Here is a 14,646-nt window from a genome sequence, read left to right as displayed (position 1 = left end):
TACATTACCTGTCAAAGGTTCTGTGGTGATGCCATGGTTTGGGTTGGTGGAACTCACAGATTTAGTGCTAAACATATCGGATCCGATTGACATGAAAAACAGATCTATTAGTGTTCAAAAATAATGTAAATTCTGGGGAAAAAACTGGAAGAACAGATCTGGAAAACAGGAGAACTGCTTGCTGTCTTGTTGGAAAAAGTTGCTGGAAAGAAAACTGCCAGAAAAGTGGCTGAAAAACACCACAAGCTGCGAGGATTCCGATTGTAATGGTGGTACTGGTATATGCACAATACTACCCCTGGAGAGTGTCGGAATCGCAGAACAGTAGAGGTTTTGCTGGAATTTTTTTTGCAGCAATTTTGTTCTCTTATTATTCTTGTTTTCTCACTAAAGAAAGCACTGATACCATGTTAAATTAGGTCTTAGAGTTTGAGAGAGGACTCAACTTCTCACAATGATCAAAGGCGATGAGAGGCTTCTCAAACAATTGAAGATCTGTTCCTTATAGACATGCCTTTACAAGGTGCAGCCTTTACCTAGTCTAGGGGTGAAAACACACTTTAAGTATCAAGAATAGACAAGTTCCTAAAAGCTAATGAATGGAGCAACACCTTCAGGAAGGTTAAACAAATGTTCTCAAATCATAAACCCGTAATGCTCGAAAGTGGAGATTGAGAAATAAACTCCTCATACTTCAAAGTTCAAATTTGAGAACCTGTGGCTACAAGTTGATGGGTTTCTAGACAATGTTAAGGTATTGAAACTGATAGATAGTCTACCCACCTATATTCTGTCCCTATTCCTTATCCCATGCTTGTGTTGAAACTGATAGATACAGTTAAAAGGAATTTTTTGTCCTAACCTTGGTGGACAGAGTTATCTAGTACCTGATGTTGGTGGGAGGTGATAGATATCCCTTGGAATTAGTCAAGGTGCACACAAGCTGGCCCAAACACCACAATTATAAAAAAAAAGTTAAAAAGGAATTTTCGGGGAAGAAGGCAATAAAACTCACAATCATTTGGTAAAATGGAAAGCAATAACACAACCAAAGTCTCAAGGTGGCCTGGGAATCAAAGACCTCACGACCAACAATGAAAGTATGCTTATGAAATGGCTAATGGACGTACTTACGGGAGAGGATCAAACCCTTTGGAAGAAGGTGCTGAAGGAAAAACATGGAGGGGTGGAGTCAAGTTTTTACTGAGTTGAGTAGTCTCCAGTCCCTTATACTCTTTGGTGCACCCATAGAGTTCCTTGTTGTATAGAAGATTGGGTGGAGTTTGTAGAGAATCATATCTTTTTTTACATTCTTTACCTTTTGGTATACCCCTTGTATACAGTCAATTTTTGGCCATGTTTATGTATGAAAATGCATTTACTTGATAAAAAAATGCTAAGAGAGTGCACCTGATAGCTATATAAAAGTAAGATCAGTAACCAGTTTGTGATGTAGCCAACTTGGGATGCCCTGCATGATTGGTTTAAACATTGGGACTGAATAGAATCAGTTTGAGATGATCTTATATTAGAAAGGTAATCACTTTCCAACCTTGATATCACTGGTCCGTTCTTTTAGCCTTGCATTCCAAGTGTCTGAAGTATCTTTTTATACTAAGCCACTTGATTGAGTATAGCCCAAATGATGGAAAAGTGACACTGTTGATGAAGCTAGCAAATGTCCATCTCTTTCAGGATGTCTGTCGTCTGACCACTAATTTCTGCTCTTTGCAATTTTTTTTTGTCGAAATGTCATTTACTTTGGTGGTAATGTTTTTTTTTAATGTATGTGAAATTGGTATGCTTTATTTTGTGTGCACTACTTTTCCCTGAGCTCCTTGACTTTTTATAGTGTTGAAGACATTCTTCAAGTTCTCATTGTCTTCATAGTAGAGTCTTTGGAGTTGAATTTTGCACTTCTATTTCCGGAGAGGCACACACTTCTTCGTGTCTTGCCTGTCCTTGTTGTCCTAGCAGCATCATCAGAGAAAGATAGTGAATCATTGTACAAAAGGGTGAAAATCAACAGACTTATTAACATATTTAAGGTGTGTTCATTTGTTCTTATGCAGATTTTGAACTGAACCTTTGAATGCAGTAATCTTTTTTTCATGTTCTGTTTCTTATTATGATATGAACTTTAATACTGTGTACTTTCGAGACTCTGGAAAATGTCCTTATTACCTTTCTTTTTATGCAGAATGATCCTGTGGTACCTGCTTTCCCAGATCTTCACCTGTCTCCTGCTGCGATTTTAAAAGAGTTATCGACATACTTCCCTAAATTTTCTGCACAAACTCGGCTTCTCACTCTTCCAGCACCTCATGAGCTGCCACTGCGTGAGGCACAAGAATATCCTTTCTCTGTTTCTATCCTTTAATCTTCCTTTGTTGCTTTTGATGCTGTACAATTTTGGGTTCATGCGAGTCAGATTTGATTTTCCGAAATTTACTTCTTATTACTGCCAATAACTTGTAAACAGATTCTCTTGAAACAGAATAGAACTTCAGTGCCGGCGCCTTTTCTTTTCGTAGTCCAATTGAATGTTATCAACCGAAAATCTGTTTTTTTTTTTTTTTGTAGGAAATAGTTAAAGAAAGCTTGCAATGTCCGGTTCCTTCTTTTTATTTTAACTGTTCCCTCTCTTCTTCACCAACAGTCCCAAATTATTACTTTTATCTATGAACTTTATCACTTTGAAGCTCGATAGCCAAGGAGAATATTATTCTAATTTAAAGTGGTTCACATTGTACTCATTTCTTGAAGCTCCCCCCTCCTCTCTCTCTTTTAGTAGTAGTAGTTTGAATCCATGAAACTTATTTGGCCTTCGAATGAAGATATTGTTTGTTTTTTAGTACTTAAATACAGTAAGCCGTTTTAAAAATGTTTTTACTAGAGAAGCAAGTTACAATTTTTTTGTAAAATATTAGGCAGTTCACATTCAGTTTTATTCTGAGTTTAAATGCTTTAGTTCATCGAAAAGTACATGTTATATATAGGAGTTTAGTTTGTATTTTTAGCTTATGGGTTATATCTCAATATACTTTCTATGTGTTTCTTCTGTTTTGTCTAATAAACTTCTTGTACTATCCACTAGAAAATTTTCAAGGGATTACTTTAAGTAATTTCTTAACACCATTTACTTATCAGAGGCAATATCTGATTGTCAACCGTATTGGGGTGATCCGTGCTGAGCATGATGACTTCACTGTTCGTTTTGCTTCAGCCATGAGTCAGGTTACTCTCTCTCTCTCTCTCTCTCTCTATATATATATATATATATATATATATATAAAGCCATCTCATTTACAAAATCATAGAACCACACACAGATTGAAAACAAGAGAGGATAACCTCTTAGGATACCTGCTTTTCTCTTTTGATTAATTGAATTCTCTTAGTTATCAAAAGTTATATTATTATATTTGAGACTTCGTTGATAGTTTTTTGTAATGGTTATACCCAAAAGTTTATTGTGGTTATTCTGAAATTCTAATAATTAGCATGTCAAAACTTCATTATCACTTGTTTTAACTATTTCGAGTTAGAAATTAAAACTATTATATGTAATATACTCCCTCCATTTCAATTTGTTTGTCTAGTTTTGACTTAGCACGATATTTAAGAAAGTACGGAAGACTTTTGAATCTTATGGTTCTAAACTAAAGATATGTAGAATATGCCAAAATGTCCTTTAATCTTGTGGTCAACATGCCATGTGGAAAGTTGAAATTAAAAAGTTGCCAAAAAAGAAAAGAGACATTCTTTTTGAAATGGACTAAAAAGGAAAGTAAGACGAACAAATTGGTTTGGAGGGAGTAACTAAGAAGAGTTTGAATATTATGATAATTATATATTTTACATATCTGACTTTTGATGCTACAAAATAGATTCAGAATTAAAATCTCAAAAAGAAATACTAATTAAGATTCACAGTTAAAAAAACTTAACAAGATTGATTTCAAATCTCTCTATAATAGCATCCCATATTTCTTGGCTACGATTCCCAAGGTATGAACTAGATCCAAAACCAACATCTATTTTCTAGTGGTCCTTCTGAATAGTTTTGATCATCGGGAACCTCCACATTTCCTTAAACCCTCCTTCGATCAATGGAGGATTGTATTTACTTGCAGTAGGTTTTAAATCCTTCGATCTCGAGAGAATCAAAGGAATGACGGGCGACTGGTACGAATGGACTGAGAGGAGTAAAAGAAACATCACTAGAACTTCTTTCAACAAGGAATCAATGATTTGGATCACTCAGGTCATGTGGGAAGCTTCAAAGACGAAAGGAAATGTGGTGAAGAGATGGAGGAGACTAGAACCTCTATTAGAAATATATTGTGCTAGGAATTTCAACAAATATGGTAGATATCCGAGTTTGATAAACATAAGGGGAAGAAAGAGGTCCATTATCATAATCCCAGTGTTGACTGTCATGCCCCGAGCTACCCCCCAGACGCGGACACGGGACCTAGGACCACAAGTGATCCCAAGCTAACCCTGCTGGCATAATCTGAGCATACTATAATTAATATGAATAAAAATAACTGATGCGGAAACTAAAGTCATAAATAAAGAAAAGATGGGGAATACCCATATACTATAATTGAGAGAGTTTAATACAAAAAATATTAACTCATACTAGGTTGAAACTAACTATGTCTGAAAGTAAGCCTCTAAACTGACTAGAAATGTTGGGACATGCCCCAACTAGATCTAGCAAAACTGAAACTAAAAACTGAAAGCAGTAAGGATATCATGTCTCTGGTCCTTGGAGGATGAGGACTCACCACTACTAATCTGCTGAGCTGAAAATTGGAAAACGATCTAAGTTCAATCTGGATGCTGAGAGTCTGAACCTACATCACAAGAAGATGTAGCGCAAAAATATGCGTCAGTACTGAAAGGTACCGAGCATGAGGATGGAGTATCGCTGAAATACATATATAACTGACCAAGCAAAAAGCAATGACATATATATGGATATGATAGAATGCCGAAAAATACTAAGCATGACTAATCTGTATGCAATGACCAACTATGACATGCTGAAACTGAATACTAAACATGGTCAATGCAAATGGAGTCTGACTGATTTGTGGGAGCTACTAATCACCGATAATAAAACCACATGAGCTGAATGTGGAGTCCGATGTATACGCCCCATCGAGAGGACCCAATATACCCTGCCAGAGGTATAAAGGCATGCTGACATGATCACTAATCTGTTGCCCATGGAAGGGACTTACAACCTACTTGGCTAGTAGTTCTGGGACTATTTGGGTACGCTAAACCCCAGTCCAACTCGGTATTATGCTAGTCCCAATGAATTTAGTAGTAAACTGATTATGACTGATTTTCTGTAATTGTTCTGGATAGCTCAAAACTAGACATGCAAACTGAACGCAACAATTTAAACTGACATTGATGCATAATATTGAGGCATGTATAACTAATTTCTAATAAAGTCTGACCTAACACATGTAATTTAAGAACTAAAGAAATACATAGCTAGGGTTCTGACATTCATACGATAATCTGAAGAAGACGGGACATGCTGATTTGGAACATTAAAATATAGCTAAAACGTGACATGCTGTTTGGACGTTAGAACATATAGTTAAAAACGTGATTTCTAAATCGGAACGTTTTTAAAACAGTCTCTTCATGAAAATCATGAAAATCGGCTGTAACTTTAGAAACTACCAGGGTTCATTCATAATTATTGAAAAACGATCAATATTTGGATCATTCTAACATTTAAAACCCAAAATCAAGAAACGTTCAAGAACCCTAATTTCGTTCATAGCATGGAATCAAGAATCGTCTGAATTCTAGGGATCTAACGGGCGAAAGGGACCCATTAATGAAATCCAACATACCTGGTGACGAAATCTCCACGAAAAACTATCAACTAGGGCTGGACTTGACTTTTCCGGCGACTTTCTAGCATTTTTCGGCGGCGGCTAGGGTTTAGCTAGGGTTTCGGCTGCCCTTCTCTCTACTCTCTTCTTTTCTTTTGTTTTAGTTAATTAAATGACTTAGGTAAGCTCTAGTTAGGTTTCTAGGATTTTAAATGACCAACTAAAACCCTTTTAATTTAGGAATTAAAAGAAGAGTGGGAAAAGACAAAAACACCCTTGACTTAAAAGCTGTCCAAATCCCGAAGCGGATTGGGCACCTGCCAAATCTGAAAATTCTGCATATTTTTCCTTCACGAATCTGGGGTGTTACATTGACTTTGAACTCAGGATGGGAAAACATAGCAGACAAAATGGGGAGATTCCTTTCTAGTCATAGAAAGGAGGTGGAAAGTACAAAGCAGAGGTTGGTAGACAACAATTTCCCTTTTGCAGAGGCAGTAAGGAACATTAAATGGACTAATAGAAAAGGAGACAGAGTTAATGCCCAAGCAACATTAATGAATGAAAAGGGACTCATTTGCATTAATGAATCTTCAAACACCCACAATGAAGTTCTGCAGAGAAGTCTAGTTGGAGATTTTGAAGGAAGGAATAATGTACTGCCAAACCTAGCAGAAGTGAGAAGCTGGGCAAACAAGTTTTGGAGACAAAGCCATGGACTAAACATTTATGAGGTGGGAGCTGGAAAATTCTTGTTTGAGTTTGCGATGAAAACCACGGCAGAACAGGTGATTGCAGGTGAGTGGATTTGGAACAACTCGAGGGTCCAGTTAGAGTGGTGGTCCCCAACTTTAGCGGCCACAAATATGGAGAATAAACCAACATCGACCTGGACCAAGATTGTAGGCCTTCCCCCTTCCCCTACATCTCTGGTCAGAGACTGTTTTCAAGGCCATCGGAGATCTCTGTGGAGGTTGGATTGAAACTGAAGAAGAGACACAACTACAAAATCATCTCAAATGGGCTCAAATCAAAGTGAAAGGTGATGGGTCAAGGATCCCGAAGGAGGTGACCATTATCAATACTGGAATCTCCTTTTCCATGCAACTGTGGACAGAAATTCCGGCGAGGTTCACCATAGTAGAAGAGGGAAAGGAGAAACCCATAACCCAGCAGATATCGAGGATTTATCCAGAGGATAAAAGAGGGGGAAATTGTGGTGTCAGCAGGAGACCACTTGGGGAGGTATTAAAAAGGAATTCTGGTGGACCCACTTTGAATTCAAAAAATTTGGGCCAGGAACCCTCAAACGCAGGCCCAATAGCCCAAAAGCATCCAGACATTACAAATCCTCCTGTGAGTTCAAAAAGGCCCATGAGCTTTAATGAACCCTCACGTGACAATCACATGGCAAAAAAAGGCCTCACAGAAATAAAAGACCTGGCAACTAAATTTCTGGATGCCTTCAGGAACTGGGAAACAAACACGGCGAAAGAATCAAGCATGGTGACGCAAGTCGATGGGGGAGAGAGAATTTTATCTTGCATCCAAACAGAACCGGTGATGATGGGTACACAACAAATTTCTCATGAAAAAGAAGGAGGGGAGACAAATGATACACAATCAACAGAACAAAACATGCAACTTCAACATATTCACGATGCAGAACCAGTCAACATTCAGCTTCCAAATTCCCAAGAAGACTGCGAAACAGAAGCTTCAAATTGGGTGAATTCTCATATCCTAGATTTGAGCAACACATATGGGGTGGCTTTCGAAGGATTCGAAAGAGAAACCATAGCTTTGTTGATGAAGATTAATGAGAGGAAAACACAACTTGATAAGAAGGGGAAGGGTAAGGCAGTCTCTACTCCAAAAAGCAGTGGTATTGGAAAGAATGAACTGAAAAACTTAAATCCAACCTAAATGAAGAGGTGGAAGGAAGCATAAGTAGAGGGAGGAATCTAAGTCTAACTTATAAATGAAAGTAAACTTGATTACCTGGAATGTAAGGGGTCTGAACAATCAGAATAAGAGAACTATGGTGAAGAGTCTAATGAAAAAGTGGAAGGCAGATGTTTATTGTTTACAGGAAACAAAGATTAGCAAGGACTTGGAAGCAATGGCCAAACAACTATGGTCATGCAGGTGGATGAAATGCGGATACTTGGAAGCTGAAGGCAGTTGTGGGGGGATCTTGTTGCTGTGGGATAGTAGAATCTGGAGTGGGACCCTTGTTGAAATTGGTCAATACTCCATTACTTATGAGTTTGTATGAACTCAAAATTTTTTTACCTGGTATCTCACTGGAGTGTATGCTCCTCATACCAGAATTGAGAAGTTGATATGCTGGGAAGAATTGGCTGCAGTCAGGACTTTATGTGAAGGTCCATGGATCACATGTGGAGATTTCAATACCAATAGAACTATGGGAGAAAGAAGAGGAGGAAACAGAATCTCATATGTTATGTCTGACTTCTCAAGGTGGATAGAGGAGATGGAGCTACATGATCCTCATTTAAATGGTGGAAAGTTCTCCTGGTTTAGAGGCATCAATCATCCTAGTGCAGCTAGACTAGACAGATTCTTGTACTCGATGGAATGGGAAGAAAAATTCAAAAACATCGGGCAAAAGTTACTACCTAGAGTGCTATCTGACCACTGTCCTATCTTGTTAGAAAGTGGTAACTGGGAGCAGAAAATGTCAAACTTTAAGTTTGAGAATTGGTGGCTTAAGGTGGAGGGTTTCACCAACTTGATTCAGAGCTGGTGGAATGAATTTCTAGTGGAAGGTTGTCCTGATTACAGATTGAATATTAAACTAAGAATGCTAAAGCAAAAACTTAAGGAGTGGAGCAAGTCAAATTTTGGGGAGCTTACTAGTAAGAAAAATAGCTTACTGGAGGAACTGGAAGAAATTGATTTGATACAAGAAACCAGGGAATTGACTGAAGATGAAGTGGTAATAAGAGCCACCATAGTAGTGGAGCTGGAAGAGTTGGCAAAAAATGAAGAACTGAAATGGAGACAAAAATCAAGGGTTTTATGGCTGAAACAAGGAGATAATAACACAAGGTTCTTTCAGAGAATGGCAACAGCACACAGAAGGATCAACACTATTGATAGATTGATAGATAGAGGAGAGGTAGTAGAAGACCCTGCAGAGATCAGGAACACCATGATTAACTTTTACAAAGAACTCTACACTGAATCTGAGGAGTGGAGACCCAGTTTTGATCTTATGGAATGTCCAACTATTTCTCAGGAAGAAAATGATTGGATGCAAAGACCATTTACTGAATCTGAGGTCTTGCAATGCCTACAACTTTGTGATGGAGATAAAGCTCCAGGTCCAGATGGCTACACAATGAGTTTCTTTAAATCTTGTTGGGGAATTGTAAAAGAGGATCTGATGCTGACAATTCAAAATTTCCATCAAAATGAAATTTTTGAAAAGTCTTTCAATGCCACCTTCCTAGCACTGATTCCTAAAAAACTTGGAGCAGAAGAATTGAAAGATTTCAGGCCTATTAGCTTGATAGGAGAAGTCTACAAGATCATTTCCAAACTGATTACTGGGAGGTTGAAGACAGTAATGGGGAAACTGGTCGATGTACACCAAATGTCCTTTCTGAAAGGAAGGCAAATCATGGATGCTGCACTAATTGCTAATGAGTTGGTAGACTCCAGAATTAAGCAAAAAATTCCTGGAATTTTATGTAAGTTGGACATAGAGAAGGCCTATGATCATGTCAATTGGTCTTTTCTGCTGAAGGTTTTAAAGGACATGTGAAATGGCTCAATTGGATAAAGTTCTGCATATCCACTGTTAAATTCTCCCTAGTCATAAATGGAAACTCTGAAGGTTTTTTCCAATCACAAAGAGGTTTGAGACAAGGTGACCCTCTGTCACCATTTCTTTTCTTGCTAGTCATGGAAGGCCTCAATCACATGATCAGAAAAGCAAATGTTAATGGATGGATTAAAGGTTTTAAGGCTCAGTCTCAGGGGAATAGGGACAATGAGGTGGGGATTACTCATCTCCTATATGCAGATGATACTTAGTTTTTTGTGAGGCTGAGGTGATACAAATTAGACATCAGAGCAATCCTTACCATCTTTGAAGGTATATCTGGTCTGCATGTAAATTGGCAAAAAAGTTTTCTTTACCCTGTGAACCAAGTGGAAAATATGGAGTTGCTAGCTAGAAATCTTGGCTGCCAAATAGCAACCCTACCTACAAGGTATCTGGGAATGCCTTTAGGAGCGCAAAATAAGGAGATAGCAGTGTGGAGTGAAGTTTTGGAGAGATGTAACAAGAAGCTTGCTAGGTGGAAGAGTCAATACCTCTCCCTGGGAGGTAGGTTGACTCTAGTTAAATCAGTTCTTGATGCCCTTCCTTCATATATGATGAGTCTATTTCCTATTCCAAAGAACACTGTAAAAAAGATCAATCAACTCAGAAGGTCATTCCTATGGAATGGAAATAAAGAGCACAAAAGTTACCATCTAGTTAAGTGGGATACTCTTACTCTTAGCAGAAAGAAAGAAAGAAAGAAAGAAAGGGGGGCTGGGAATAAAAAAGCTCAATCTTCAAAACAATTGTCTCCTTCAAAAATGGTTGTGGAGATTCTGCATTGAAGATCAGTCACTCTGGAAAAGAGTCATCACAATGAAGTATGGACTACAAAGCCATTGGATTACTGAGGAGGCTCTTGGAACTTTTGGATGCAGTGTGTGGAAGACTATTAGAAGATTATGGCCCCAATTCAAAGGCAACATCTCACTAAAAGTGGGAAATGGTAGGAAAATTGATTTTTGGAATGAACATTGGATTGGGGATGAAAGCCTGCAATCACTCTTTCCAGACCTGTTTATGCTCACCACTCAAAACAAGGCCACAATCTCACAACTATGGAGCCCTCAGGGTTGGAATCTCATATCCAGTAGAGCTTTCAATGATTGGGAAATTGAGAGGGTCATTAATCTGTTTCAGATCCTCAATGCCTTCCCAGGCACCTCCACTGAACCTGATAAGCCTATTTGGAGATGGCAAAGCAAAGGTGTGTTTACAGTAAAGTCTTGTTCTTGTTACTGCAGATACAATTTTGGCCAAACACAGATCAAAAACTAGCCATGGAAGTTAATATGGAAGATAAAAACACCCTTGAAGATCTCATGTTTTGCTTGGTTAGTGTGCAAAAGGGTGTGATCAAGCAAAACATGAGATTTTTATCACAAATAAATCCATCGATCTTTACTTTTCCTTCATTGCTTAACACATGAAGTGCTTCAAAAGAAAGGCAGACAAATATGCTCAAGATGCTTTATGTGTGATCAAGATGCAGAAGTTAATAGTCACTTATTCCTTCATTGCAAAGTAGCTACAAGCTTATGGAACATGTTTCTTGGTCTTCTTGGTGTATGCTGGGTAATTCCAAAGTCCACTAAGGATTTGCTCTACAGCTGGAAGGAGATAGGAAGAAGGGAGTCTAATGAAGATTGGTGGGAGGTAATCCCAGCCTGCATCTGGTGGTCCCTATGGAAATAAAGGAATGGAAGATGCTTTGTGGATAAGAGGAACACCATCCAGAAAATTAGAATGAATTGTCTTAGTCTTTTGTACTTTTGGTGTAAACAAGATATGATGGGGGATATAGAACTCTTTGCAGACTTTATAGGTAATTTGTAATCTCCCATAGGGTAGTTTGATATGCTCTGATGAGATTGTAAGTGACCTATGCTCATCATTTATTTGATGATGAGCCTTTTGTGAATACACAGTTACCTTTATCTCAAAAAAAATAAATGTATTTTCAGCATTACATAGACTTTTTTACAGGTATGTATCAACCTGGGTATCTGTGAATATCTCTAAGGGTACACACATTTTTTTACCAGCTTTTGCTGTATTTTAAGACCTTCACATCATCACATGAAGCACCCATATTCATATCCCATCGTCCATCAAGAGTACATCAAGAGAAATGGAACATCCATGTAACAGAGATCTTTAGCTTAGAGATGTATGATGGACATGTTAATTTCAGAATCTACTGAACTTCTTAATTTAATTTTTCGTGTAGCTAGATCATTCCTGTACTTCAAATATGAATTTTCCTTTCAAATTAGTATGAGGACTTCATTGCTACAGCAGGGACTATTGAATCTAAATTTCAAAGTTAAACTAATTTTTAAGGAGAGATTGGAAGATACAGAAATTTGTTGAATTCAGATCGATGGATTTATTTGTGAAAAACATATGGAGGAAAAGTAAAGAATGGGGAAGTAAAAAAGTATTCTATTCTTGAGCATTGGCATGGCAACTAATTGCCACTTTTTATCCTTTTTCTTGTCTTCTGTTTCTTTCCTTTACTTTTAAAATATGTCTGGAACAGTGTTCTGGCTGTTAACATTCTTTTGTTTGTTCTTTTATTATGGTGTTGGGGTAAACAGTCCCAACTTGTTTGAGACTGATGCGTAGTAGTTGTATTCTGGTATTTGAGCAGGGGAAGAGGCAGAGCACGGGGATGGGATAAGGAAGTTGTACCAAACACAAGTGGCAAATGAAAGAAATAAGTTTTTGGGGAGAATTTTAGTTTCCAAAGAACTGTAGCTGAAAAAGAAACTAATTTTTGGCACTCAAGGCTTTAGTCTATTGGTAAGAGCCAGTGTTTTAGACAGTGAAAGGCGATAAAAGGCGACAAGGGTCTACCTGGCCACAAGGTGAGGCGAGTGGCGAGGCGCTCGCCTTTTTGAAGTACGGCACCAACTAATTCAAAAATTTAAATACTTAATTGCATATGTAAATAATCAAACTCTCAATAGCAATAACATATTAGCAAATATTTTAATTCAAAAACTGAAAATAGATAGTACATACTAAAAGTCTAGAACTTGAACGAGAAAAAAACAAAACAAAAGTCAAAATAAAGGTAGAAGTGACTTGAAGTCCAAAGAAGGAAAAAGAAACCGAGGAAGAAGAAATTTGAAGAAGAAAAGAAGAAATATGTATTGGTTACTTTGGAGTAGCCGGAAAAGTTTGCCTGGTCGCCGGAGGAGTCTAGTCATAAACCCTAAAATTACCTTTTAACTTTGAAAACCCTAAATTGGTCACCTTTTTTTTAAGAATATACAAAAGGCGACTCCTTTCTCGCTTTTCTTGCCTCTCGCCTTTTGGTGCCATGGTGTCGCCTTTTGAAGATTGCCTCGCCACAAAGCTAAAAGGTGATGAAGGGTCGCCTCGCTTCGCCTCTCGCCATTGGCGACGGGGCGATCGCCTTTCACAACACTGGTAAGAGCGTAATCCATATCCCATGATGTGCGGGTTCGGCGCATGTCACGGGTTCAATCCCTGCAGCAAACAAAAGCCTCTTATTTGAGCGGAGAAGGGTAGAGGGGTGGGCGGGGGATGAGAGGAGGGATGCAACCATTTTCCACTGAGTTTTACAGTGCACCATTGGCCCTCTGGAGATTCTGGGTTATAAAAAAAAACTAATTCTGCTAGAAGAATTTATTATTTACCTAATTTTTTTATTTTTTTTGAGAAAAGAACTTACCTAAAAACTTGAATCAGGAAATCTAACTAAGCTCCGTTTTTGAGTTATTTTGGGCCTAAGATATGGAAAACGAAAATTCAGTAAACTAGTATTTTGTGAATACCCAGGCTATGTTGCATATAAATCCTTATTAGTGAATGTCCCTGATCATATTATTTCTCGACTTTCTTTGTAGCTTGTCTTGCTGAAATCAATTGATGGTGTGGATGCCGAGTGGGTTAAGGAAGTCAAAGGAAATACTTATGACATGGTTGTTGAAGGTTTTCAACTCTTAAGCAGATGGACTGCACGAGTTTGGGAACAATGTGCTTGGAAATTTTCTCGCCCATGCAAGGATCCTGTTCCAATGGAGTCACATGACATGCCTGGATCATTTTCCGACTATGAAAAGGTTTTATTATAATTCTTATGTAGCTGATTACCCTCTTACATGTAATGGTGCATCTCAGTGAAATTCTCGTTCTCTTTTGCCTCCTCTCTCCCCCCAACACAAAAAAATAAAATAAATTTTTTGAAGAGAGCTACTTCCTTTTTAATGCATCTGACGTGATATCTGTTAATATTCTTAAATTGGAATGAAGGTGGTACGGTACAATTATAATGCTGAAGAAAGGAAGGCTCTGGTTGAACTTGTAAGCTATATCAAGAGTATTGGGTCAATGATGCAAAAGGTGGACACTTCAGTGACCGACGCCTTGTGGGAGACAATCCATGCAGAGGTGCAAGATTTTGTACAAAATACGTTGGCGACAATGTTGCGGACTACCTTTCGGAAAAAGAAAGACCTTTCTAGGTGGGAGTCGTTTCCTCCCTTTTTTGTTTTTGAAAGTTTTTCTTACTATTCTCGTATTAGGTCAATGAAAACTCATTAGTATGTAATATGTTCATCCTTGTCAAACTTTGAATGCATGTTTTGACTGGACTAGGATACAGATTTTCTTTAGGATCAGCTTGTCTTTAAAGCAACATTTTATTCCCAAAGTTCAACAACAAAATGCGCAGTATAATCTTACAAGTGGGGACTGGGGTGGGGAGGGTGTAATCAGATCCTATTCCCAAAGTTCAAGCGAAACTATTTTCTTATAACTTATTCTAGGATGAGCAAAAAATATTTCGTTAATGAGAAAATCAAAGAAAGGACAAAGAGGGTGTTTGACTTGACTTAACCAACTTTTAAGTAGTTTCAGCCCTCAACAGTGTTTGGAAATTTTAAAACG

The 14,646-nt window shown here is 38.0% G+C and overlaps 2 protein-coding genes across 4 annotated transcripts in view; one reads left to right on the top strand and one right to left on the bottom strand.

Annotated features, from left to right (window-relative positions):
* The window catches only part of LOC125809192 (uncharacterized), a 511,850-nt gene that overhangs the window by 301,579 nt on the left and 195,625 nt on the right, over window positions 1–14,646 (bottom strand). The window lies entirely within an intron of this gene.
* Window positions 1–14,646, top strand: part of LOC125809129 (protein PIR) — a 53,948-nt gene that overhangs the window by 10,437 nt on the left and 28,865 nt on the right. For both annotated transcript variants that reach the window (XM_049488768.1, XM_049488769.1), the window contains 5 exons: window positions 1,853–2,048; window positions 2,201–2,352; window positions 3,144–3,237; window positions 13,605–13,820; window positions 14,011–14,222. In XM_049488768.1, the coding sequence (XP_049344725.1) occupies window positions 1,853–2,048; window positions 2,201–2,352; window positions 3,144–3,237; window positions 13,605–13,820; window positions 14,011–14,222 (870 nt within the window). The remainder of the gene's footprint in view (window positions 1–1,852; window positions 2,049–2,200; window positions 2,353–3,143; window positions 3,238–13,604; window positions 13,821–14,010; window positions 14,223–14,646) is intronic.

The sequence above is a fragment of the Solanum verrucosum genome, unplaced genomic scaffold (assembly GCF_900185275.1).
Source record: "Solanum verrucosum unplaced genomic scaffold, falcon-dt-bn FXZP01000062.1, whole genome shotgun sequence".
Classification (NCBI taxonomy): Eukaryota; Viridiplantae; Streptophyta; class Magnoliopsida; order Solanales; family Solanaceae; genus Solanum; species Solanum verrucosum.
This window is presented reverse-complemented; position numbering and strand designations above follow the sequence as displayed.